The sequence below is a fragment of the Lutra lutra genome, chromosome 2 (genome assembly GCF_902655055.1).
Source record: "Lutra lutra chromosome 2, mLutLut1.2, whole genome shotgun sequence".
In the NCBI taxonomy this organism is placed as follows: domain Eukaryota; kingdom Metazoa; phylum Chordata; class Mammalia; order Carnivora; family Mustelidae; genus Lutra; species Lutra lutra.
Window position 1 is genome coordinate 150,536,343 of NC_062279.1, and position 26,629 is coordinate 150,562,971.

General features: G+C 41.5%; 1 protein-coding gene and 1 non-coding gene across 6 annotated transcripts in view; both read right to left on the reverse strand.

The window, feature by feature from the left end:
• Window positions 1–314: 314 nt before the first annotated feature.
• On the reverse strand, window positions 315–405 carry TRNAE-CUC (transfer RNA glutamic acid (anticodon CUC)). Its single transcript is given in 2 exon segments — window positions 315–350; window positions 369–405. It is a non-coding gene; the product is annotated as a tRNA-Glu (tRNA).
• Window positions 406–9,130: 8,725 nt separating this feature from the next.
• The window catches only part of BOD1L1 (biorientation of chromosomes in cell division 1 like 1), a 54,747-nt gene continuing 37,248 nt past the window's right edge, over window positions 9,131–26,629 (reverse strand). For 2 of the 5 annotated variants that reach the window (XM_047718899.1, XM_047718898.1), the window contains exons 15-27: window positions 25,885–25,952; window positions 24,781–24,853; window positions 23,465–23,544; window positions 21,505–21,589; window positions 21,097–21,170; window positions 19,745–19,820; window positions 19,517–19,551; window positions 18,448–18,493; window positions 16,288–16,337; window positions 16,107–16,191; window positions 15,537–15,690; window positions 12,982–13,122; window positions 9,131–10,413 (exon numbers count right to left, since the gene is read on the reverse strand). In XM_047718899.1, coding sequence (XP_047574855.1) covers window positions 10,296–10,413; window positions 12,982–13,122; window positions 15,537–15,690; window positions 16,107–16,191; window positions 16,288–16,337; window positions 18,448–18,493; window positions 19,517–19,551; window positions 19,745–19,820; window positions 21,097–21,170; window positions 21,505–21,589; window positions 23,465–23,544; window positions 24,781–24,853; window positions 25,885–25,952 — 1,085 coding nt within the window. In that variant the 3' untranslated portion in view covers window positions 9,131–10,295. The remainder of the gene's footprint in view (window positions 10,414–12,981; window positions 13,123–15,536; window positions 15,691–16,106; window positions 16,192–16,287; window positions 16,338–18,447; window positions 18,494–19,516; window positions 19,552–19,744; window positions 19,821–21,096; window positions 21,171–21,504; window positions 21,590–23,464; window positions 23,545–24,780; window positions 24,854–25,884; window positions 25,953–26,629) is intronic. The other 3 variants (XM_047718902.1, XM_047718901.1, XM_047718900.1) reach the window with 2 other exon arrangements.

A 26,629-nucleotide genomic window follows, 5' to 3' on the forward strand; every position in this document is an offset into this window, starting at 1 on the left:
TCTCTTGTAGGCTCAGAAAGGATTCTTAGTGAAATACACAAAAAGAAAAGCAAAGGCACCTCCTGCCCAAACCGTGGCTCTACAATCAGTCCAGATTCAAGGAAGTGGTGTTCTGGGGGTGGGAGGGTGGACACATTTATTGAGACATGTGTTTCACTTAAAGGTTAGATTTACTTTTTTAATTTTAAGAACTCAAAATGACCAGCTATATCCTTTAATTTTAATTTTTTTAAAGGTTTATTTTAGAGAAAGAGAGAGAGGAGGGGCAGGAGAGGGAGAGAGAGGATCTTGGGCAAATTGCCTACTCAGCTTGGAGCCCAAAGTGGGGCTCGATCCCACGACCCTGAGATAATGACTTGAGCCAAAATCGAGAGTCACATGCTCAACCACCTGAGCCATCCAGGCACCCTCCGCTGCCAAACTATATCCTTTTAAACTCCAGTAGTGTTTTCTGGGAAAAGGACCAGAGGAGTTGAAACTGACAGAGATGAAGTGAACAACAATGTTTGAGGGTAAAGAGGGACACATGAGCCAAAACAGGAAAAGGCAAGCTCTTGTGGAGTATTTCCTTTCAGTTGAAAAAAAATGTTGACTATTTCAAGTAAGGCTTGGTGAAGACCGACAGGTTGGTTTCCACAAATAAAAACAAGTCCGCGTTTTGATGATAAGCTCATTTTGAAAAAATGATATTAAAAAAAAATATTGCAAGGATTCTGTTAGTGGTCATAAGGAACACATTTATTAGAAGCTCACAGAGAGGCTGATCCTTCAGGAGATATAAAGTGAGTGAATGAGGACACCAGCGATTTCTGCAGAGGATTTGAAACATGTATTTGGAGTCCCCACTTTAGAAAGCATGCCATAGTAGGAATTTACCAAGGCCCTACTGCAGCAAAACACCCAGATGCTAGGTGATACACACTTGGATTGCAGACTTAAATGCATTGCTGAGCTTGCTAGAGAATGAGGGAAATGCACAAGCCACCTATCATTCCTGTACCGAAATTTCAGGATGTATGCATGGTGTGGGGGGTGAGTAGTCAGAAGTGTGGCATGTGCCAATTATTAAGCTATTGTGCTTTTTAAAAAATATTTATTTATTTAAATTTTACTTAGTTAATATACAGTGCAATATTGGTTTCTGGAGGAGAATTCAGTGATTAATCATTTATATGTAGCAGCCAGTGCTCATCATAACAAGAGCCCCTCTTAATGCCCATCCCCCATCTAGCCCATCCCCCAGGCATCTATGTCCATTAACCCAACAGTTTATTCTCTATCGTTAAGAGTCTCTTATGGTTTGTTTCCATCTTTCCTTCTTGCCCCCTCATATGCTCATCTGTTTTCTTTCTTAAATTCCACATATGAGTGAGATCATGTATTATTTGTCTTTCTCTGATTGTATTATTTCCTTTAGCATGATACACCGTAGTTCTGTTCATGTCATTGCATATGGTAAATTTCTTTCTTTTTGATGGCTGAGTAATAGTCCATTGTGTACAGATGCCTCATCTTTATTCATTCATCTGTCTATGGCCACTTGACCTTTTTCATAGTTTGACTATTGTTTTTCGTTTTTTTTTTTTTTTTAAAGATTTTATTTATCTATTTGAGAGAGAGAGAGAGAGAGAGAACATGAGTGGGGGAGAGGGGCAGAGGCAGAAGCAGATCCCTGCTGAGCAGGGAGCACAAAGTGGGGTCCTATCCCAGGACCCTGGATCATGACCTGAGTTGAAGGTAGATGCTTAACCAACTGAGCTAGCCAGGCATCCCCAGCTATTGTTGATAATGCTTAAGCTATGAATTCTTAGCTTCTGAGCCAGGAGGACTCCTCAGCTTGGTGGTTCAGAACCAGCTCTCTGCAGCCCGGCTTCCTGCCTATCCCACTGGCTCTCTATAGTCTGTCATTGGAGGCACTAAAAAGAGACAAAGGCTGAAGCTGGGGAAGGGGCTTGCTGCTTCCTGTTGGCTCACTCTTTTGTTAGTGCCACTCCTGCAACATTTCTTCACCCCAGTGGTGGCAGCTGATGGGTTACAGTTGACTTCAGTTTCCAGTTTGCCCCACTTGCTTGGAATGGGTCTCCCTGTCCTGTGTCGGGGGGGCCAGTGCCCCACGGGCAGCACCCCTCTGAGTCTGAGCCCCTGAACTCTTCTCTTTCTGTCTCCTGCCAGTCACAACCTTGCCTTTGTGCTTCCCAAGCCACACAGTGGTGATGGTGGCTGTCTGATGTTACTCTGTTTTCCATCTGTGTCACTCTGGTGCTTGTGAATCAAAGCCAGTTCCCTAGATTGAGTTATTCATTACAGTAACTGATGTGTTTTCTCATAGCTGACTGAACCAGGATGAAACAGGCCTCAAATGATTTGCTATAATGTCATAGGAAGAACATGAATAACATCAGGTCTTTATCCGATACTGAGAGATGCCCCGAGGAAGAAATAAGGTGACCTGGAGCTGGAAGTTCTTAAAAATCTGCTAACGAGGGGCCCCAGGCGGACAAGTGATGGTGCTTGCTGTGGGAGACTTGATAGGGAATGCTTTTGGCAGGATGTACCTGGTCCCTCCAGGGTTGCTTATAGCAACAACAGAACAAACAATCCCCGCTTGGAATCTGTGATTTATGGGCATAGCTCCCTGAAAAGGTCACACAAGCCATGTAATCATCTGAGGAGGGCTGTTGCATGATTGAAACATCTTCCTTCCCTGTAAATAACAGAGCTGCAGGGGGTTTTCAGAGACCTGCACTCATAAGGGCACATGGGTGTCCTGCTGAGAAGGGACTGAGGGGGTAGGACCTGGCCCAGACCTCCGTGCTTCCTTTGTGCCCAGCAACTACGCGTGTCCTTGACCTAATTAGTAACACGTGATGCTGGGTAAGAGCTCTGTTACAGATGAGTCTGATTTGACAGTTGGTCCTTCATGTTATTACAGAGGCCATTTCTCAGAATGCTACTCTTGCTTCATCGAAATAGGGGAGGAAACAACAGCTGAAGATGTATGATACAGGCCTAGGGGACCCAAGAGATGAGTGAAGGGCATCCTTGAGGCAGTGGGTAGAGGATCCCAGATGAGGGGGAGGCCAGTTGACACTGGAGGAGCGTGACCCAAGAGACAGTAGGTGGGGAGCTGTTTTCAGCAAGAGGCCTTCTGGCTTTGGGCTGGGAGAACTTGGCTCGATTTCTCCATATACTTGGCTTGCCTGGGTCTCATGCTAATACAGCCCTTGCTTTCCTCTCCATACCCTAAATGTGAGAGGCGAAACGTCAAAACTTGTAGAATATCTATTAAGATGCAAGAGCTAACTACAAAATGAAATTTATATTCAATTACATTCAAATTAAAAACTGTTCACGAAAAGTACGACAAAGAAAGTGAAAGATAAACCACATAATATGTGTATTGTGTGCATGTGTGTGGGGTGTGCATGTGGTGTGCATGTGTGGTGTGTATGTGCATGTGTGGTATGTGTGTGCATGTGTGGTATGTGTGTGCATGTGTGTGGTGTGTATGTGCGGTGTGTATGTGTGTGCACGTGTGTGGTACGCAGTGTGTGTATGTGTGTGGTGCGTGTATGTGTGTGTGTGCTGAGTGCATATATGGTGTGTGTGTATGTGTGGCCTGCATGTGTGCAGTGTGTATGTGTGGTGTGTGCATATATGTGTGTACATGTGGTGTATGGTGTGTGTGCATGTGTGTGGTGTGTGTGTGTGGTATGTGTGTGGTGTTTCATGTGTGTGGTGTGTGGTGTGTGTGCGTGTTTGAGGGCATGGTATTTATGACACATATACACAAAGGTTATTGCCCCAAATCGTAGAGATATATATTTATATCTTTTTGTAAAGATTTATTTATTTATTCAGAAGGGAGAGGGGCAGAGCAAGAGGGAAAAGGAAACCCACAGAGGCTGAGCACTGAGGCTGGCATGGGGCTCGATCTCACAACCCTGAGATCAGACCCCAGCCAAAACCAAGAGTCAGATGCTTAACTAACGGCACCTCCCGGGCACCGCTATATTTATATCTTTATATAAGAATATATAAAGAACTCTCACAAATCAATAAGAAAAACATAAAGAGCCAAATGGGAAAATGAACAAAAGCCAGGAACAGGCATTTCACAGAAGAGGAAATAAGATGGAAAATAAATACATGAAAAGATATTCGATCTTCTTGAAACCTGTGCAAATGAAAAACCCAAATAGGCAAAAATCAAGAAGTCCTAAATTTACCAAATGTCAACGGAGAGAAGTCCCTAGCTGGTGGGAGTACAAGGTGGTTAAAACGTTTGGGAAACCCTCTGACATTACCTTGCAAAGCTGAAAACATGCTTACCCTGGACATCAGCAGTTGTACCCCTGAAGCAGAAAGCTGGGTATGTCTTGGTGTGGAAAAGAGGGACATATTGATCTTCTAGCCTACAGAGTGGATGGCTGACCTGGTCCTCTGGTTCACAGGCTTATGGTCTCCTCGGGCAGCAACCAGCCTTGTCTTGTGCTTATTTCAGTGTGCCTACAGATAGAATTTTTTGTATGTACAATGATATTAAGGTCTGTCCACAACATATTCATAGAATACTAACAGCACCACTCTTTACCCGGGAACAGCCCCAAGACCAGGACCAGGCAATGAAATGGCTTTAGTATGTCGCAATGCTGGCTTTCAGTGGAATACTAGACAGTAGTGAACATGCACTAATCTGATCTATACCCATTACCAGAGATGAATTCCAAAACACGGTATAAAAGGAAAAAGCAGGTCTCAAATGATCCTTAAAATATGATTCTATTTATGTAAGGTGTATAAACATTCACAACTTAAAATGGGTAGGGTTGTATACATATGTAGTTAAAATGATAAACTTGTATCTAAAGTGTTGGTAACCTTGGGGACATGTGGAAGCTTCCAAGATGTTGCTATTATTCTGTCTCAAGCTGAAGGGTAGGTAAATGGGATTTAAAAAAACCAGTTGTTTATATAATATGTCATACATATATTATATATACATATATACATTATATATATATAATCTTATATTGTGTGCATATACACATATATCTATGCTTATATATACATATTAGATATACAATATTTTTATTATCTACTTGTATATATACATATGTATATGTATATATATAAAAGCTCTCTATCTTTTTGATTATAAGAAATATTCCATATAGTTGTATACTATTTAAAAATTTTTTTTAAAATCAAAATTTTAAAATTTTAAAGTTAAAATCATTTAAAAAATATTACATAAAGTTGTATAATATTTTTAAAAGGGTATAAAAAGGTAGATAGGTAACCACTTTTTTTTTGTATAAAAGAAGTATCTACATATTTCATTAATTCAAATGCACACTTTTTCTTTCCACAGTTTAACACCCATGAAATTAGAAAGTATCTTAAAATTGCTACTGAACAAGCAGCACTTAGGCTATAATCACCATTGTCATGTGTTCCTGTTTCTAACTATTGATATTACTGTCAATTATGTGCATCGTTGATTCTATGCGCTTTGATTTTAAATACCACTTAAAATGTCTTTAAATAGATTTCATTATAATTTGGCAACAAACCAGGAGTACTGTGTACACAGGAACCTGGCAACAAGAAATACATTCTGTATCAGGGAGGCCAATACTCAGTGTTGAAGAAATACTTGTGATCTCATCTTTTCTTGCAATGTAACAACCAAGGATCTTCTGAGACCTAAGAAAGGAAGATATTCCAGGGTAGTGAGGCTGTTGCATTTTGTTCCTGATATATGCGCAAAGGTATTATCCAGTGCATTCCCAGTCAAACAGCTAATGGTGGGGCACCTGGGTGGCTCAGAGGGTTGAGCCTCTGTCTTCGGCTCAGGTCATGGTCTCAGGGTCCTGGGATTGAGTCCCACATCGGGCTCTCTGCTCGGCGGGAAGCCTGCTTCCTTCTCCCTCTCTGCCTGCCTCTCTGCCTATTTGTGATCTCTCTCTGTCAAATAAATAAATAAAATCTTAAAAAAAAAAAACAGCTAATGGTGAGAGGAATCATCAAATCCCCTGGAATAGAGGAAAGACATTTCAAAGCAACAGCAAGTGGATATGATGGATTCATGCATCTGGTGAGACTGTGATTAATTTTTGTGTCACACTTTTAGTTTTTTTTCCCCTTAGGAGTATATAAAGTGTACTGTCAACAGCATCTTAGATGAGATGAAATACAGTATATGAGTTCTGGACTTAATTAAATAGAAAAGTCTGGAGGAATAGAAAAGTCTTTGGCTATCAAAGAAATAATACATCTGACTTGTGAGTTTATAAAAGTGATTTTTTTTCATCGTTGCCTATGGTTGTTGTTGTTGTTTTTTTTCCCCTACGACTAGGACATTACTTTGAGAACAAAAATACCATTATTGAGCAACATTCAGATTTCATATAATTTGTTAAAAAAAAAAAAAGTCAAGCATACAACTAAGATAACGTGACAAAATGGTAGCTGACGTGCGCCCACAGGTCACACAGATCCTGCTGTGGCAGGCACTGGCAAAGCTGCTCTGTGGAGAGAGCTCTGACGAGACTCACAGCATCTCAGTTCCAGTCCTAGCATGTATAATGCGTATGTTCTCAACAGTGAGTTCTAGAACCTCTTGGCTTCACCTCCCCCAACTGTAAAGTAGGGGGTCTGATACACCTTTACAGGCTGTTCACAACTGATTGTAGTTTTCAAAGTTTTGTGTATCACCAATGTCCATGGATGTTAAGTTTGTGTGTGCACAAATGGGGTGAGGAAACAGGGGTTTTAGGTTTAGTAAGGATGGAAAAAGTTAACCTGATTTCTTGGAAATTTATGTGTACTACTAATGTGTCCCATGAATATTGCAGAAGGGCTGCAGTGTGAGGAGTAGTTCTTGGGACTAGTATTTTGTGTGACGTAGAGCTATATAGTGATTATCTGTATGGATTTTCTCCAGAAGTTTCTGGAAGGTTGACTTGGTGGTAAAAGTAACCCATGTCACTACCTCTAGTTCTCTCTGATCCTCAGTTTCCAAAATGTCCTCATCTCTAGGTTCTAACCTTGCTTAAAACTCTATTTTATACTTTAAAACCAAACCAAACCAAAAACCCAGTCTTCCTCATCTGTCAGGAGTTAGTCCTTCACCAGCTTCCCTCAGGAAGATTTTCTTCCCCCAGCATGCCCCGTGACTGGACACCAATCCCAGTGCAGCACAGCTGCCTGCTTCATGGGGCTGTCACCCCTCGAGACTTGCATCCCTGTGCTGGGCATGACACAGGAGCTCATCAGTCAGAAGATGGAGGCTCTAGAACCATTTCCTTCCCCTGTGAGAAGTGTCTGTCCATGAATAATGAAAACTGCTTTGTTCTTGACTCAATCATAGAATGATAGATAAGTAGTAATTTTGGGAAATGTGGTGAAGTGCTCTTGCACATAGGGTGAATAAAAGACATGAAAATAAAATTACAGAAAGCAAACCTATTCAGTATTTCCAAATTCGACTTACCAACCCCCCAATCTCAAATTGGTTAGGTTTATAAGTTGCAAGGCATGTCTGGGGTAAATCTCCACTAGATGATGGTCTTTAAGCTGGTGGGCCTGCTCTCGAGGTGCATCAGTGCTCCCTCTCATGGGGTCTCACACAAAGAACCCTGACCTGAGCATTAGAAGAGTTTAGTCTCAACTTTGCCACCAACTGTTCTGAGTGTGAGATCTTGTCAGGTAGAGGAATGTCACACGATGGCCATTTCTAGTTGGAGTGCTTAAGACAAGCCATAGTTAGCAAGTCTAGGTGGTGTGGTGGCAGTGGTGGCCAAGGGTCGTAATGCTGAGAGGCCTGAGGTAGGGAGGGAAGGACTGTGCCTGTAAGCTACCAGCTTCAGCTGAAGAGGAATTAGTCCCATCACTTTTTTAAGTTTATTTTTTCAGTGTGCCAAGATTCATTGTTTATGCACCACACCCAGTGCTCCATTCAATACATGCCCTCCTTAATACATACCACCAGGCTCACCTAACCCCCACCTCCCTCCCCTCCAAAACCCTGCTTTTTTCTCAGAAGAAAGGTTGGGAAGGCTACATCTTCTACAGTGCACTAGACAGTCTTTGCCTCCATAGAAACATCTATCCAAATGCCCGTAGCTTCCCCCTGCAGACACACTGAGAAACACTCCAGACCATTGCCATACTTGCCACTGCCTGGTCTCGGCTCACTGCTCTTCCATAAACAACCCGAACAACAGCCCATCTGCTTTCCCCCTTGCATTCAGGTTGTTTATGGGGGAGCAGTGAGCCGAGACCAGGCAGTGGCAAGTATGGCAATGGTCTGGACTGTTTCTCAGTGTGTCTGCAGGGGGAAGCTACGGGCATTTGGCATAGATGTTTCTATGGAGGCAAAGACTGTCTAGTGCGTAGAAGGTGTAGCCTTCCTGACCTTCCTTCTACTAAATACTAGCAGGACCGAGTTATCATGATGACCAGAAACTGCAGCAGTTCTAGTACCCCCTAGGATGGTATCTCTTTCCTACCTGGGTTTCAGAACAACTGGAAGCCAAATGGTCTAGTTGAGTTCCCACCAGAAAATTCATTACTCCAGTGTCAATATTTAGTTCCAACTTTAAGAGGTAACATATCTTCACAACCCAACTGTTTGGTCCCTGTATGCTCAGAGCAGGCGTGACTAAACTGAACACACTGAGAACACATCTTCAGGTGTGTAACCAACCTCACACTCACAGGGCAGAGATTGTTGGTCAAGGACTTTGGAGCCTGGGAACCTACTGGGGACCTACTCTGGCTTCTCCTGACCAACTTTAAGAAAAATCACTTTAGCTTTTTGGGCTTTGGTTAAATTCATCTTGTTCCTTGTCTCCAAGGTCCCTTCCAGATCCAACATTCACTTTTACCAGGAGGCCATCATGGACTCATACTTGAATGTGAAAATGGAACAATATACCTAAGACCAAGTATTTGGAGAGAAGAAATGGTTTCCACAGGGAGAAAATTTAAAATATAGAAAAAAAATTCTTACCACTCAAGTTTTGGAAACATTTTATAATTTATATATAAAATCTTGTAAGAAACCATGTAAAATGACAGAAATATCCACCTTACATTAAGAGTCAAAAAAAATTCACACACACTGAATGTAAATTTTAATTATAAAACAATATGAACAAAACATTTTAAAATAATCTCAATTATTTGGCAACTCATCACATCATTGCTAGAGACAAATTTGATCTTAAGAAAAATTTAATTTTATGAAAAACTTAAGTTGGACAGTTTGTTCATATGGGAGTTAAAACATGTCTAAAAAAGAATCTGGCAATAAAGCCAGTTTCTATCTTGAAATAACTGCATATAAAACAACATAAAATCCAGAAGCTCGATAGACATGAGTGAGCTAATCTCGATGCATTTCCCTTCACTGAAAAGGACAATATGGAAAGAGAATGGGCAGAAGCCTCAGAAAAGCACAGAGGGGAAGAATGAACAACGACAGAGGCATGTTTGCTGCAGGTGACAGGATGTAACTTTACCTGAACCAGAACCTCTCACACCAGTGGGGCTGGAAGTAAAGTCACAGATGTGAGCATAATCTAAAAACAAGTTACATTCTTAAAAACAGTCACAACTGTGAACAGAGAAGCAATGCAGACCCTTTCTTGAGCTAAACTACTTCACTTGGATACATGCGAGAAGATTCTGTATTTCCTGCCAGATCATATTCAGAGAGTTACTAGGCAGGCAGCATCCTAAAACATTTCTACTAATGACTGCATAGCATTTAAAACCCCCCCTTTTTTTATAAAAAAAAAATAATAAAATAAAATAAACAGATATATAGTAAAGTTCACAGATAAGTTTTCTCTGTAAAATAAATAAAGTGTTCATTGATTAGCATCATACATAGAGTAAAATACAACCTATTTTTACATGTTTATATACTGTACACAGATTACCAGTAGGCAGCCTGGTGTATGATGGGCTGGAAGGGTTTGCATTAGTGATGTGTCACATCGGGAAATCCCAATTTCAAATGTTAAAATATACAACTACTTTGTTTTGAGTTCAGATACAAAGTAAACTTATTTTTCTTTATCTGAAATAAATGTACATAATATCTTCTATGAACAATAGTTTATAAAGCTGTTTAAAACAGAAGGAGAAAAAGCTTGCACCTAGGAACTTAGAGCACATGCATGTCCTTTCCCTGGTTAAAAAAAAAAAAAGCTGTGGCCCCAAGGCTTGATTCTCTTCTCTTGGCTGTGTCCCCAACAAGCCAGGGGCAGCAGAGGCCAGGATTACCGCTTGGCCTTCTTCGAGGGGGCTTCTTCCACCCTCTGCTGGCCTCTGGTTCGGGCTCCGGGAGGGCTGGCTTCCCTCCTGCGCTTGCTAGAAGGGGAGAGCTGGGCCTTCGATCTGGAGTAAACCAAAATCAAGATAGTGGTAAGAGCTGAAAGGAGTGGCTTCAATAATTTGGGAATTCTTTAAAACAGGGAAAGTTTTTGACTTGAGAGCCAGGAAGGGAAAACCCGGGTCACATTTATATAGAAGAGGAGACTACAGAAGAACAGTGCTAACTGGTCATCTGCTGACCAGCTCACACCCAAATGGCCCGAGAGGAGCTTGGAGGCCTGTGCTCCTGTTCCAGCTTGGTCACACTCCCGGTGCCGGCCTGTGTCAAATCTACCTTCTTCTCTGGGTCCTAGTTCTTTTATCTACAAAACAATCAACAGCCAGTCAGTCCTCCACATGCTGCCCAAGGTGAGGCGACCAGTGGGAATAGAGGACTGTGGACTATGTCTGAGTGGTGCCTGATCAGGTCTCATGGGACAGTGTTACGGAGGAGAGCCGGCAATGTTAGAAAAGGCATGGGAATTTCAGAGCAGCATTCTGGCCAATCTCCCTGCCACCAGCCTACCCCTGCTCTCCCATCTGCCAGAATTACCTGTCAGAAACCCCAATGAATCAAGTCACTGTCCTGTTTATCTTTTATACGTATATTCCTCTTGATTATCTGATGCCTCTGGATCATCACCCTGAGAATTCACGAAGTCCTTTATAATTTGCCCCAGCTTCTAAACCACTCTGGGATACAGTCCTGCCAAAATACGGCCATTCCCAAACACAGGACATTCTTTCACATTTTCATGCTTTGGCATGTGAGTTTTTAGAGATCACCCCATACCTCCCATCTAGCAGACATCCTTGTCTTTAAGTCCCAGTTCAAAAGCAAGCCCTCCAAGCCTTCCTCACCTTCAGAGAGTAAGATGCTCTCTGGATATCCACAGCACTCTGTGTCTTCAACAGAGTGCTTACCACTGTCAATTACCTGCTGGCTTTTGCCAGCTCTAGGCTATAGTCATTATTTTGAACAATATGCAAGTTTTGTTGCAGTGATAGAGGCAGAATGTGAGCATTCTGCAAGTGTACTGCGAAACAGAGTTTTAGTGTGAGTGGTGCCAAAAAAGCTTCCAAGTCATGGATGAATGTCCCTGTTAGGATCCTTTTCCAGGGCCACTGCTGGGTATTACTCCTTTTCCTCTCCCCAGTATGTTGCACGAAGGCACATATCAGCAAGCAGCCATAGTTCTATCCATGAAGGAAAAGGCCTGGAAAACCCAGACTGCAAGAGATGGACTGATGGAGCTGCACTGATAAGACAGGTCTTCTTACTGTTCTGACGGCACAAGTGAGTAAACTCGAACCGAGTCACTCGGTGCTGCATAGGATACAGTTTCAACATACATGCATGTACCGAGAAGGGCTGGAGAGCAGTGGGCATGCCAGTGCTGTGCAAGATTCCATGTAGCAGGGGACAGCAGCTCGGGGTCAGGGTGCATCCTCCGGGCTGTTTGAGCTCAGGGGGGTCACCCAAGCCCTTTCCTGCACCCTACGTGTGGTCTGTGACCAACGGCACCAGCATCACCTGGGAGCTACTAGAAATGCAGACTCTCAGGCCCCACCCAGACCTACAGAATCAGAATCTTAGCACTGAGTTTCCCCAACTGGTCCGCAATTCCATTTTGAGAAATATGGACCAGACCTTCCTGAGATTCCTTCCCTCACTTATAAAATAAGGATAAATATGACATTTCACTTAATGAGGATTAAGTGGGAGAATGCGTATGAAAGATGCCTGGCACTTTACTGTGCTTCCCTTTCTAGAACATGGGGCTGATAACACATACTACATTACCCATATGCTAGGAAGATCATGACTGTTTTTGTACACTGTGAAGAGTCTTTTAGCTCTGTCGATGCTATAATGTACAGAAAGTAAGACAAGACTCACATCTCAAGAAAGAAGCTTAGAGTTCAGAGACGGCATACACCACCATCCTGTGCACAGCAGGCTGGTAGTGCTGCAGGAAGGACAGAGAGGAACTAAAGCAGCAGGGGCCTCCTAAAGAGGGAGTGGGAAGGATGGCAGTGCCTGGCCTGCTAGCAGCTGGGGCAAGGGCACTCAAGAATCAGCATAAGCCAAGGCCACAAAGGAGGGCTGGGCGCAGCCTGTGGGAAGTGGTAGGATGAACGAGGCTGTAGACGGTGGGAGCCAGCCAGGGGCTGAGCTGGAAGTGGCTGTTTTACTCTGTTTACCCCACTGCTTCTCTAACATGCTGGCTAAAACAGAAACGATTCTGGGCTGTGACGCAACTGGCCATGCTGTGCCGCTTTAGCCAAGTACTTGGACCTGGGACACTCGGGAAGAAACACGCTTCACCTCTGGTCCTGGTGGACAGGAGTCCGTGTGTAAGGCTCACAAAGCTCAAGGGCAAGTCTGTGGAGGAGGGCGTGAAACGAGGCCTGAGATTCCTTCTGCGGCCCCAATGCCTTCTGGAGTGGGTTTCCATTTGGGAAACCAATGATCCCAAGACAGTTATGTGGCAAGAGAAAAATCTTAAAGGAATTTGGGAAGGAAACATTACCGTACCAAAAATAGTCTCTGGAGATTAAAGTTGACTTCAAGTGTAAGCAGGGACTTACCTTCCTAATGGGGGAGATTTACTAACTTTTTCGCAGGTAGATAACTTCTCTTTTGCTAATATTTGGCGATTTCTAGCAGAAATGGTTTCTGGGCTGCCAAACGTGGATGCTGCACGTGCTGATGGCTTGCTATGATGCCTTCTGAAACAGATGACAAAAACACCGGGCAGCGGTATACTGAACACGCCAGGCCCAGGGCCACTTCAGAAAGGACGACGCTCCTCATGGGTGAGTCAGAGAATGGGGACAAAAAAAGCAGAAAATGGTTGGTTTTCTGGACTGTTGGTAAAAAGTAGGTCCGATGTCATCCACAACTAACTGCCTGCATGACGGTGTCTTTGCTTTTACTGTGCAGGGTATTTTGTCATGATTTTAGAGAAAGACGACTCTGTGATAATAAACAATACACTGGTGGACAAGATGACAATTCCTCAAGTGCTCACTAGGGCCAGGATAGTAAAAAACAGTACAATTCATAAGGCCAGCTGGTCAGACCCTGCAACTGGTCCAGGCAGGCAACTGCACAAGGACTAGGGGATGGAAGAGCAGGCTTGCCAATGAAACTCTAAGAGAAAGGACTTGCTGAGCCAGTGTGCAGGTCCAGCAAGGGAACAGAGACTGGGTGCATGTGGAAGCAGGTACCCCAGGATAAGGTGGGGCAACCCTCTTCTGAGTTCATCAGCCCACGCTCTGTGCAGAACCTGTGCTTCCTTACAGAGGAGAGCAGATAAATTCTGGAACAAACAGGAGTGAGGAGGGGGATCGAAACAGAAGACCTGGAAGCTGCCCTCCAATGCTCAGGGAAATGCTGCAGAGAAGCCCCAAGAGCAGAACTAGAATAAGAGCAGATGCCTCAGGGAGGCCGACTTCTACTGGACACAAGGAAGAGAATGCTGAGGAGAAGGAGGCTTTCCTGTCCCCAAGGAACCTGCAAGCAGAAAGACCTTTGCAGAGGAGCTGCTGGTGCAGACAGTGAGGCAGTAACCCATAAAGACCCCAGCCAACCCTAAGAATCTGCAATGAGGAAGATGCCAGAGCCCAGGAACCGAAACTGATGCTGACGAATCTAAACAAAGAGAAAAGGATCCATTTGCAAATCAAAAGTTCTCAAGGTCCGTTAAGGAGGAGTACTGACAGTCTAGGTGTTTACAGAATCACAGGTCAAATAAGATTTGTTTTCAAAGAAGGAAGTTTAACAGGGCAACCTCACCACTACTTGTGGCTTACGCAACTATCTGAAGTGGGGCCTTTTGGCCTACAAAACTATTTGAAGTGGGGCCCTGCTGTCCTGGGTGACCTCTGTGTGGGTGTTTAAGGAGTGGTGGTACTGCGGGGGTGTGCTCCAGCACCCCCAGCTTCTCCCATCAGCAGGAAACTTGCTTCTGTCTCTTCCGTTTATTTGAGTTGTTCCATCTAAAAACAAATATGGGACCCCACCTTACCTTCAGCTGTGGGAGCTCTTAAAGTCTTGTGGCTCTAAAATCTGACTCTTTTGAGAAATCAAACCATGGCATGAATGGCTAATAATATGCAAATATGAAGTGAACAGAAATAGGCTGATTTTAAGTCTTTATATAAACACAAGACATTATTACTGTTACACTTCGGTGACAGATATAGTAAGTGATACTCATGAAATAAATGTCCCTGAACTTTTTGATTAATGATGGCTAATGAAACGACAAAAGATGATACCAAATCAACAACTTCTGAATCACCTTGGAAATGGAAAATATTTTTGCTTTAGTAGATTGATAAACAGTAAACGGATGCAACATGTCTCAAAATGGGCAGTGGGAAAAGAACACTGATATTAATGGGTACCGGTTGGGGTATAATTGGCAAATAATATTTGTTCAAAGTTAAACAGGTTTCTTTCTTTTAGGACTATGCCAGGCTCTTAATATTTTAATGTGCGCTGTGACTTAAGAAGGAAAAGGAATTCACCAGCATTCCTGAAACTCATTTGACCATGGCACTTTTTTTCCAGGGGCTTCTGGTCATACTGGGGTTTGGCAGAATAAACTTTGGGAAACATGAAATTAATTTATGTTAGTAAAACATGGTTGCACATGGGCAATTTCACATGTCAACCTATTCCATAGCACTGCAGAATTCCAAGCATCCTATGATGGTGATGGGTATGCCTGCCTTTTCTCTTGCACTTGACCCGGGCGTGCTACATGTAGGGACTGTTCTGTATACACAGGACCTGCTTTCACCCACGGGCCCAGAATAGTATCTGAGATAGCTACTGAGGCTCAATAAATATCTGTACAGGAACTGAATGGGTTTCACTGAACAGGCACTTTGAACCTGGCAAAGCCTGGTGTGATCCTCAACAATCGTTTAAGATGCAAGGCGGGTTTCTCCAAGAAGAACTGCAGTGTCCAAGGGCTAAGAGCATGTGCTCTCTGCTTAAGATAAAACGAAAGGAAATGGCTTACACTGTGGCACGAGTGAGTCAATGAAAAGAGAATCACATGAAAGGCAAAGCTGCTGTCTGATGGAGAAGGTGGTGAAGGCCTGTGGAAGCTCTCTGTTGCCCCCGTTACCTCTGAGCCTCTGATCTGGTGGTGGACCTTGTAGTGGCTCCTGAGGGCTCATCCTCTTCCTCCTCCTCCTCTTCCTCCTCAGAATCCTGGTCCTTCTTGTCCTCAGTGTCTTCAGAAACTGATTTCTGGCGTTTTCTTTCTGGCTCTGAAGATTCTGTTCAAATAGAAGGGTAACACCTGGATTGTACAATTCCCCAAGACACTTCCAAAGGAGAGTCATGGAGTTTAGAATGTAGGATATTAGGGACTTGGAGGCAGAAGAAGTGGTTTTCCATTTCCTTTTGTTTCAGCACTTGCAATTCACAACTGTTTAACTTAATCTCAAACACATTTGGGATAGTTTACTTAGGCAGTTCACAGCCAGCATTCATGAGAAATTCACATGTACTCAGAAAAGCATCTGGGATGTACCATTTCTGACATGGGATTAGAGTCATTTCACACATATTTATGTAATATTAATACTGACTGTGCCCCACTGGATTTTTTCCTTATCCAGAGAAAAACTCTTAAAAAAGGGGATTTTGAAATGATAAGACCCTGCAATTAAGAAATGTGCCAGAAACACACCAGCATCATCTGACAGAGTGAGTGAACGCTTGGGCTTTCTTCCTCTCCGACGCACACTTGCTACTGTTTTTTCTTCACCATCGTCCTGGAAGCAATAAAATTAAAGTTGAAAGGATGGTTAATTGAACATACCTTGTTCAGTACCTAAAGGACATACCTTGATAAGAAAACTGACACTTACGTTGCTTATACCTCTTTCTTGTAGGGTCGTGGTTTCTTTATTGGACTCATCTTTAAGAAAAGGAAAATGTCTGCATTAACACTCTCTTAGTATAAAATTAACTTTTCAACAGTCTGCCTTATTGTCTCTGAATGTACCAGTGCTGATTAATGTACTGTTTAACAATTTATCATTATTTTGTATCAGGCAAGCAGAGTTTGAGTGAGAATACCTAGCAGAAAGTACATTCGAATACAAGTCAGGACCTCCAGATTTGCACTTCAGACTTTTCACAAATAACCTATGCAATCTGAGAAAATTACTTAAATTCTTCAAGCCTCAGTTTTTATCCATAAGATAAAAGGGTCAGACCACCTGTATGGTCCCTTTCAGATCAAATACTCTGCACCCAGAAAGAGAGGAGGAAAGGGACATCTGCGGAGCCCTCAAACCACACCAGGACGCACAGGTCAGGATTACAGATCTCACTGATATCTTATGTAGCTCCCTCTCCATTATGATATCCCTTTGGTAGTTAGGAAAAACGAGACTCAAGTAACTTGATTTAAGTAATTTGTTCAGTCACAGGACTAATAAGTAGTGCAATAGCTAGAGTTCTCTTGACTATAAACAGTTACATCAGAGCAATTAGAAAAGTACATATCTAACTTATTTTAGGTTGTGTATGCCTATTCTTTATATATTTGCTTTCTGTAGAAGTTACAATTTTCTGACAATGTATCTTGGGGAAAAATGAAGTTTAGTTTAATGCACTGTTTGAAATTAAAGTTCAGGGATGCTCCCTAGACACTCAACAACCCAAAGGTACTTCTCACTGGTGGCGAGGTCCATGTATCACCCTTTTTGCAGGTTCAGTACACTGATGTGGGCAGAAGAGTCACACCAAGAAGGCCACAGCGAAGAAGCCTGTCGTAACTGGTCACCATTACCCAGACTTGGAAAAGTGCTGCCCAACCCCAAACATACCCGCACAGCTCCAATTACAGTCCTTAAAGGGCGGTCAATTATAAAGGTTTCTTTATAATTCTTTCTCGTTGTATCGATTCAAAATATTATAACATTATGAATAAAAACTGGTTAAAAACCAAACATAAGCAAAATTTCCCCTTGTAAAAAAAGATAATAAATCAACCTTAATTTTCCAAGAGACAAGAACAACTGAAATATGATCACAAGATCACACAGTTAACTACGTGGAAAGGTTTCCACATTACGTATTTGCTGTACCTTGGTGAGATTATGTACGTACTTTCCTGATCGCACCAACTATTTTACCCCAAACAGGTGTCACATTCATCTTTTTTGCCTATGCCATCACTTTAAAACTCACCAAAAGGCCTTGTTGCCTTTTAAAAAAGAAAAAAGATTTTATGAAAGAGAGTGAGAGCGTGTGTGTTGAGGGCAGAGGGAGAGGGAGAAAGAATCTCAAGCAGATTCCCTGTTGAGCACGGAACCTGACATGGGGCTTGATCTCACGACCCTGAGATCATGTCCTAAGTCAAAATCAAGTGTCAGTTGCTTAACCAACCTAGCTACAGGTGCCCCGGTCTTGCTGTTTTTATGTAAAAAAAAAATTTAATTAACCAAGACATTAATATATACACATTGTAAAAATTCCAGAAAATTCAGGCAATGTTAACAACATGGAATGTTCCCATTATCCAACCACCCAGGGCCAATCATTGTCAACATTTTGGAGTATTTCTCTCCTTGGAATGAGGACAAAAAATAACTGAAACAGTTTTATCTCTTGCACTCTGGCTTTAGAAACTACACAGGCTGCTTTCAAAATTCTTCTTTTTCTGAGAACAATAGGCTCTTGAGTAAATTCCTAACTTCCTGGTAAGAGTGCCTAGTTCCCAGGCTGATCTATTTCTCCCTTAAACATATCCAGTAAATTATGATTTGGACACAGCAATGTCATCCCCATTTTACTTTTTGTTGCCTTTACCCTCCTCTCTGGAGGCTTCTTAGACACTTCCAAAACCAAGAAGAGCTCAGATCACAAGAAATGCCAATAGCTGTAGTCTCCCAGGGCTACAAGGACAACCTTCTAATCCACTTCATGGCAAAACAATGAAACTCTAAAACCTTCCCCAATAGCCAACTGCCCCCACCCCTTCCTTGGATCCAATGCAGAGCAATGCTCTAGGTACACACCTGTCTGTGTGAATTTTGGTTTGCCGCCAGGTGGAGACTGTTCTACCTAAATTTAAACCAACAAAAAACTGAAGTCAGCAGTTAGTCATCATCACAAAGAAAGTCATCTGTTCTGCAAGGCAGGTTTAGGACCTCTATTATGGAGGCAGAGTACTTGGAACCTATCTTTTGCAGCTAATTAAGAATACCAAGCAAATATAGATGCCATGCTTCTGAACACATGGTCTTTCCACAAGACAATCAGGGCTCCCACGAGCCTCTTCCCCAGCCATTCCACTGCAACCCTAGGAGAGGGGCACAGGAGGTGACGCAGCCAGGCCACTGCTCATATTCCCCATGCTGTCTTACGTGCTGACAAATGTGTTTGCCTATGGTGCTTTCGTTTTGCTGTCTTGTAATAATTCTATTGAGATGAGCACTATAGGTATTCTTATGCTACTTTATGTCCAATAGGAGCTTTAAGAGGGTCACATGATCAGCTCGGCATCACAGTTCTGGGAGTAAGTGGCAAAGCCGAGGCTGGAACCTCATTTGCTTTTAGGACACTGGACATATATTTGTCCTTCTACTAATGCTGTCATGCAATGAAGTCTTGATACAATGATTTTTGCTGAATATACACTTCAGAGTCAAAGATAAAGTTTAAAAAGATAAAGTGTCACTGAGGATTTTCCTGCACTGAAATCAGTGTATGTTTGTTGAGAGGAACTCTACAGAGAGTAGTAAGAGGTGAGACACACTAGAGATTTCCATAAAGAAGCAATTACCTAAAAACCGTATAAAAACGACCATTTTCTGTATTTTAATCAAGGATGACAAGAAGCTAAGTCCCTAGATAATTTTTATATAAGCAAACTCATAAGTGAGGATGGGATCAGACTGAAGACTGTTTATGTAAAACATTAGTAACTGAAAAATTATTTAAATGGTTATTCAGTGTTTTATTTAAGGGATTCTTTTAATACTTTTCTAATATTTGAAAAAATAAAGTAGTGGAAAATGCAAATATTGCAGTATACACTATCCAGGTCAAGAACTCCCAGAGTTCTCATCTGTTACAATTACTTACAGTGACAATGCCAGTATCTGTTTTGCAGTCTTCTTCTAAAAAGCAAAAAATAAAAATCTCACTTAGAAAATCAGTTTGAAAATGTCTTTTTTTTTTTTTTTTTTAAAGTAGGCCCCATACCCAACATGGAGCTTGCACTCACGACTCTGAGATTAAGTGCACACTCTACCAGCCAGGCACCCCCTGAAAATGTCTTGCGTGTGAACCGAAAACACAAAAAATACTCACTTGTTTTTAACGCTGTTTCTAAGGGGTGTTTACGAGGTCTTCCTCTTTTCCTTTTAATAATTACTGGCTGATCTTCCTAAGGGGGAAAGGGAGGGGGAAAAAAGCAATAAAAATTTAGAGTTCCCTCCTCAGAGGTCTCCGATCCTGTCACTTAAAATAATACATGACCCCTGTGCTTCATTTCTCTCTGTGCATTCCATCACCTGACAAACACTGAGAACTGTACTGTGAAACTATGATGAGGTAATCGAAGTGAGCATTTTGTGTCCACTTTGACTTCGGCAATCGGTATGCATGCACATTTAAATTTGGATTTAGTCCTAGTCACTTGTGACCAAATGTTATCCCTTACGAAAAATAAAGGAGGCCACTGAACTTCTCATACAGAAGTATGAGAAAACAATAGGAACTATTAAGAAGTTGTACTGGGTAGAATGTAAGAAACAAAACTAATGAACACAGGAGAAGGGAAGGAAAAATAAAACAAGATAAAAACAAGAGAGGGAGGCAAACTAGAAGAGATTCTTAACTCTAGGGAACAAACTGAGGGTGGTGGGAGGGGAGGTGGGTGAGGGGATGGGTAACTGGGGGATGGGTATTAAGGAGGGCACTTGATGGAATGAGTGCTGGTGTTGCATGCAACTGATGAATCACTAAATTCTACCTCTGAAACTAATAATACATGTTAACTAACTTGAATTTAAAAATAAAATTTAAAAAAGGGTGTCAGACAAACTTGGTAATGGTTATCTAGATGTGTCTGTTGTATAGGTTGTCTCCCTTGATTTAGGGCCTGTCTCAGGCCAGTGGATTCCTCCCTGCACTGGGCTCCCTGCAAATCCCCTGAGACAGGGAGGGGCAGGGCTGGAGGTTGGCCTGTTCCTGCTGCCTTCCAGGAATCCCCCACCTGGCCTCACAAAACTGGGCTCCACTGGGCATCAGCTGTAGGCCTTCTGCATATCCCGCTGTGCTGCCCCCATTTTGTCCTGTCCAGACTCCAGGGCTCAGCAGCCCGATTCTCTGACCTAAACACTTGCCTGACTCGGCCATGCCCCACTGCCAGGACAGGAACGTGACTTAACAACTGAGGTACAGCTCTGGGCTGATCCTATGCAGTCTTGACAGAAATAGGTCTCAAACAAATGTTTGGATGAAATGCAAATGAAGAGACCAAAATTAATCAAACAGACACTGATAAAATGCATAGTATGAAAGGGTGTCCCACTGCACTAAAAAAATGAACTACTTCAAAAGCACTTGACAAAAACTTTAGGTAATAGCACTTAATGCATTTTATTTGCCATTAGTACTTAAATATCTGAACAGGAAGATACAAAAAAGACATCCCCTACCTCCTGAGATTTCACGTTGTCATCGTCATTCTGCTCTGTCTTTTCGCCAGCAGCTTCACCACTGCTGTATTCGTCTGCAGAGACAGCAAAGCTCTGTTCAGGGCTGGGGACCACAGTCAGCCACATGGCCACCACACCTGCCCAGGTGTCCTGCACTGCCCCAGTCACACATGCACATGTATGTCATCGTGGGCCTATGCCACAGAAGTTAACAAGCAGGAGTCTGGCTAATTGATAAGAAGCACACTTTGGGTTAAGACCCAAATTCAAAATGATTCCCAAGCCCTGTGAGTATAAAGTGCATTCTCAAGGGAGGGCAAACAAGTCGGCGCGGTTTAGGCTATGAAGCCTGGTGAGAGATGAGTCTCATCTCAAAACAATTCATCTAAGTCTGTATAGTATACTCACCTTTTTCATCCATGGCCCTTGAAGCAGTGCTGTTTGTCTTAGAACCTGTTTTAGATAATTCTTCCAAATCTCCAGTGTTCTCCTCCTGTGGAGAAGTTAAACAATACAAGAAGCTTCTTAACCCTGCCTCACTTGTCCTCCCCAAGGTTTTCCTTTTTATCTCAAAAACAAATTTCTAGCTGTTTTTTAATAAGTTTGTCGCAGAATTTTAAAAAGTAACTCTTTCTTGAAGCTAGTGAAGCTATACAAAGAGATACAAATTCTGAAGGTGGAACAGAATGAGATAAAACTCAACCATAAAGCAACAAGGGCACTATCTTCCTCCCTGCAAAATAGAATCGGTCTTTTCCTCCCTCATCCCGTATTTTATCTTTCTGAGAGAAATTCCAAAGAAGGAACTGATAGGAACTTGCAACAGATTTCTTTTCTTTATTGGGTGTTGGAGGAGGGGACTAGGGGGAAGGGATAAAGAGGGAAAGTGCCTATGAGAATTTCAGAGTATCAGGGTAGGCTGATTTAGAGCAACGGTCTCTCAACAGTTGAATCATTCACACTTAGTTGCAAAACAGTTTTCAGCATGATATACCAAAATGTTGTACTGTAATACTGATATAGTATGTAAAAAACAAAACAAACCCAACCGACACAAATTAAAATATAAAATTAGAATTGTCTTATAAACATTTTTTTTTTTTTTAAAGATTTTATTTATTTATTTCACAGAGAGAGATCACAAGTAGGCAGAGAGGCAGGCAGAGAGAGAGATAGAGGAGGAAGCAGGTTCTCCGCTGAGCAGAGAGCCCGATGCGGGACTCGATCCCAGGACCCTGAGATCATGACCTGAGCCGAAGGCAGAGGCTTAACCCACTGAGCCACCCAGGCGCCCCTAAACATTTGTTTTATAAACATTGAAAACATTATCTAGATGTGATTTCTTAGTGAAAATGGTTGGTATATTTTAGTTAAATTCTGCATTAAAAAACTTTCATGATATTGAAGGGAAAATAAAAAGAGACCCCTTCAATATTCCTGCCTCTCTCCAAATTAAAGAGTACTGTCTCAGGATTCTTGTTCTAGACAGGGCAGGCGGAAGGATGGGGTTAAAATCCTGTTTCTTTCCTTCACCATGACCAATTGAAATTCATGACGATACAGGACTCTCTACTTGGTTGTTAAAATTCTTTGACTACTTTTTATTTAGTTCATCAGTCACTGGCAGAAAACAGAGACTCTGAACTGGTTTTAGTAAGCTAGAATTCAACTGAATATTTCTATAAGCTAACTTAAACACTTTTGGAACATGGTGGAAAAAAATAAATTAGGGAAAGACAGAGAAAGGAGATGGAACTAGTTTGGAATAGACAATGAGCAGCACTGAGTCTCAGAAATGGAAGCATGCCTAAGAAGAGCTATCTAGCAGGAAATGGAGAAATCTGGGCCTAGAGAGCAGGAGCAGAAATAAAATTTGTGAGCCACTTCCCTGAGTCATCAGATGAAAATAAGACCATATGAAAAAAAGGCAATGAGTGAGGCCAATCCTTGGACAACTTATATTTTAGAGGCAGGAAGTAAAGTAGAGAGAAGGCAGGTTATTAAAACTTTAACATAATATGTATCACTGTATTTCAATGTTTTGGTACAAGCACATCTGTGGTAAAGCATCTGACACTTTGGAAGGAAGCACCTAGAAGCCTGAAGTCAATGACATCACTGAACAGAAACCTATGCAATGGTTATACACAAACTGTGAAATTAATACACTCTTACAGTATAAAATAATAAAGTACAGTATTTTTTTTTCCTGCAGGATCCTAAAAAATATACATTTTATAATATAATGAATATTAGAGATACGTAAAGTACAAAGAATACTAGAATGAAAAAGAATTATTTTAATAAGTGTTCACAGTGATGAAATTAGGTTACCCCAAAACTTAAAATTAATACGTGGAAAGAATACCTTTATATCTTGTGGTTCAGTTTCTGAACACTGCCTCTGTGCTGTTTCTATTTTGGAATCTAGGACATCTGGATTATCATCTGTAAATCAGTTTGGACAGAATCACAAAGGAATAAAAGCTAAATGAAAAATGAAATACACAGTTCTATTTTAAGACAGTTTAAGACTTCTTTTTTAGTCTTGTGATACAGTGAAGAGAAAAGTTATTCTAAATGTATTTATGTCATGTGATTTAAGCACTGAACACTGCTGTGGCCCCTGCAAAACCAAAAATGTAAAATATAAAAAATAAAATAAAAAAATCCACAAATGCTTAGCTGATACCAGTATGCTAGAAGACTCTATGGTAAGGGCTTAGGGCATACAAAGTTCCCAGAGATATGTCTAACTTCCCGAATGTGGTTACCACCTAGGAGGTACAGCATAGTGATTGAGACCATGGGTTTAGGAATCAGATTTACTTGGTGGGAATAAAGTCACAATCTTGCTGAATCTTAATTTCTTTATTTATAAAATGGTAATAATGCCTAATTCACACAGTTATTATGAATGTGTATAAAATAACATGAATAGTACCTAAAATATGAACTCAAGAATTAAAAAATAATTACATGCTCCTAACCAAAAAAGGAAAGTATTTCTCCTTTCTTTCTCACATATTACTTAATAAATATTTGTTACATTTGTACCTCATGCCAGGTATCAATGTATAAGTCTCTGTACCATCTGATAGGGTAGCTATTAGCTATATGTGGCTGCTGAAATTTGAGTAATTAAAATTGAATGCAATTATAAATCCAGTCTTTCATTCACACCAACCACATTTAATTGCTCAATAGTCACACATGGCTAGTGGCTGCTGTACTAGATAAAAGAACATTTCCATCATTGTGGCAAGTTCTGTGGGAGCACTGTTATAGACCATGGGAAAATCAACAGTATGAAGCACACAAGGGCTATTACATGAATTTTTATTAACGTGCTTCACTAGCTCTGTGGGGCATCTGTTGATGATATAAAATAAGGAGTTAGATGGCACCTGGTTGGGCCCAGGCACAGGTTACAGAGGGAGTGTGGGTCTGTTTGAGTTCCAGGGTTTGGGTCTTCTGCAGGTAAAAATGTAGTTTCTAAATCAACTTCAGAAAAAGCCCTGGAGATGCCAAGCCAGTCTGGATACAAACTGGACTCCAGAGCTGTAAAAGTAAGCAATTATTCCTCTCAAAAATTTTTGATATTGGCCCAAAATTTTGGATGTAAAAATAATATGATCTTCTAAGATGTCTGAAAAAGGAATATATATGGTCTAAATATGTTACCCAGTTCATCTTCTGAAGAGGGATAATGCTTCTTTCTTTTTCTTTTAGGCATCTGCCTTTCTTCCTCTTCAACCTGGAATCAAGAATGACTATATATTAAAGTCAACAGAATTTGGAACCAAATCTACTGAAATGACAGTACATTTATTAGCTTTAGTCTTTGAAATAAGTTTTTTTTTTTTTAAAGATTTTATTTATTTGACAGAGATCACAAGTAGGCAGAGAGGAAAGCAGAGAGAGAGAGAGAGAGAGGAAGCAGGCTCCCTGCTGAGCAGAGAGCCTGATACGGGACTTGATCCCAGGACCCTGAGATCATGACCTGAGCCGAAGGCAGAGGCTTAACCCACTGAGCCACCCAGGCGTCCCTGAAATAAGTTTTTTAAAAATCTAGAGTAACACTTTCGGCATCTAGATTTGGATGATACTTATTTTGTAAGGTTGAGTCGTCTTCTTTTTTTTTTGTATTGTATTTGAATGTAAATCCATACAAAACATTAGAACCTGTTTCTGGTTAGTCACTGTATTCCAACCATTCTAAAATGTGTTAAAAACAAAACAAAACAAAAAACAACAACATGCTTCTTCTTTTCCCATCTCTGAAGTCAAGATATGTCTTACAATCAGTGGCATGTCCTAAATTAATTGGTAGCGTTCTCCTCTTTCGGTGGCCTAGCAAAGAACTGAGGAAAGACAGTGTAAGAAATAACATTTAGGGGCGCCTGGGTGGCTCAGTGGGTTAAGCTGCTGCCTTCGGCTCAGGTCATGATCTCGGAGTCCTGGGATCGAGCCCCGCATCCAGCTCTCTGCTCAGCAGGGAGCCTGCTTCCTCCTCTCTCTCTGCCTGCCTCTCTGCCTGCTTGTGATCTCTCTGTCAAATAAATAAATAAAATCTTAAAAAAAAAAAAAAAAGAAAGAAAGAAATAACATTTAGCCTTCCTGACTACAATGTGGACATAGTTACCAATAATTACCTACACGAGAGTATAAACAGATAAAAGTGATATGGAGAGCCACTTAATTTTTAATACATACAAAGAACTAAGGCCTTTGTACAAAAGCACTATATACAAAACACGAATACTTTAGTTTCTTATGCAAACCCACCTCTTTAGGATTTGCTTCAACACTGTGATCTCTTAAGGCTTCACTGTCTTTTCTGCCGCTGGATATTTCTGATTAATAAATACAAAAAAGAGAAAAAAAAAGTTAAGTATTTATTCATTTCAATACTTATTTTAGGGTGTGCATGGCAGCGGGAAGGACACTTTATAAGTCATTTTGACGGGGTCCTCATAGCAACCACGTAAGCTCCCTGATTCCCATTTGCAGAATGTAAATAAACAGGTTTATGGAGGGATGAGGTCACTGGACTCTGCACAGTGACTTCACAGCCAGTTTCCTCCAGCTTATGGAGCAACACAATATGAAGATGTATCCAAGGAAAACAAGAGGTATTATTTCATAGCTGTCAGATTAGCAAACATTCACCAGTCTGGTAAAACCAAAAAAGGAGAAGGTGTGGAGTACACCACCCAGGGACAATTTGGCACATCCAGTAAAGCTGAAGAGGTACCCACCAACTCAGCAATTCCACACTAAGCTCCAGGTACATGACATATGCATTGGGAGAGAGGTACAAGATCATGTGCGGCAGCACTCTGCAATTGGGAAAAGTTGCAAAAGACCCAAATGCCCACCAACAAAAGCAAAAGAGAATTACAGTGATATATTCACACAATGGAATACCAAAGAGCAACTGAAATAAAGTAATTAGAGTTATACATATCAACATGACACAATTTCAGAGCATAATGCCAAATGAAAAAACAAGGTGGAGACAGTTTCTTTA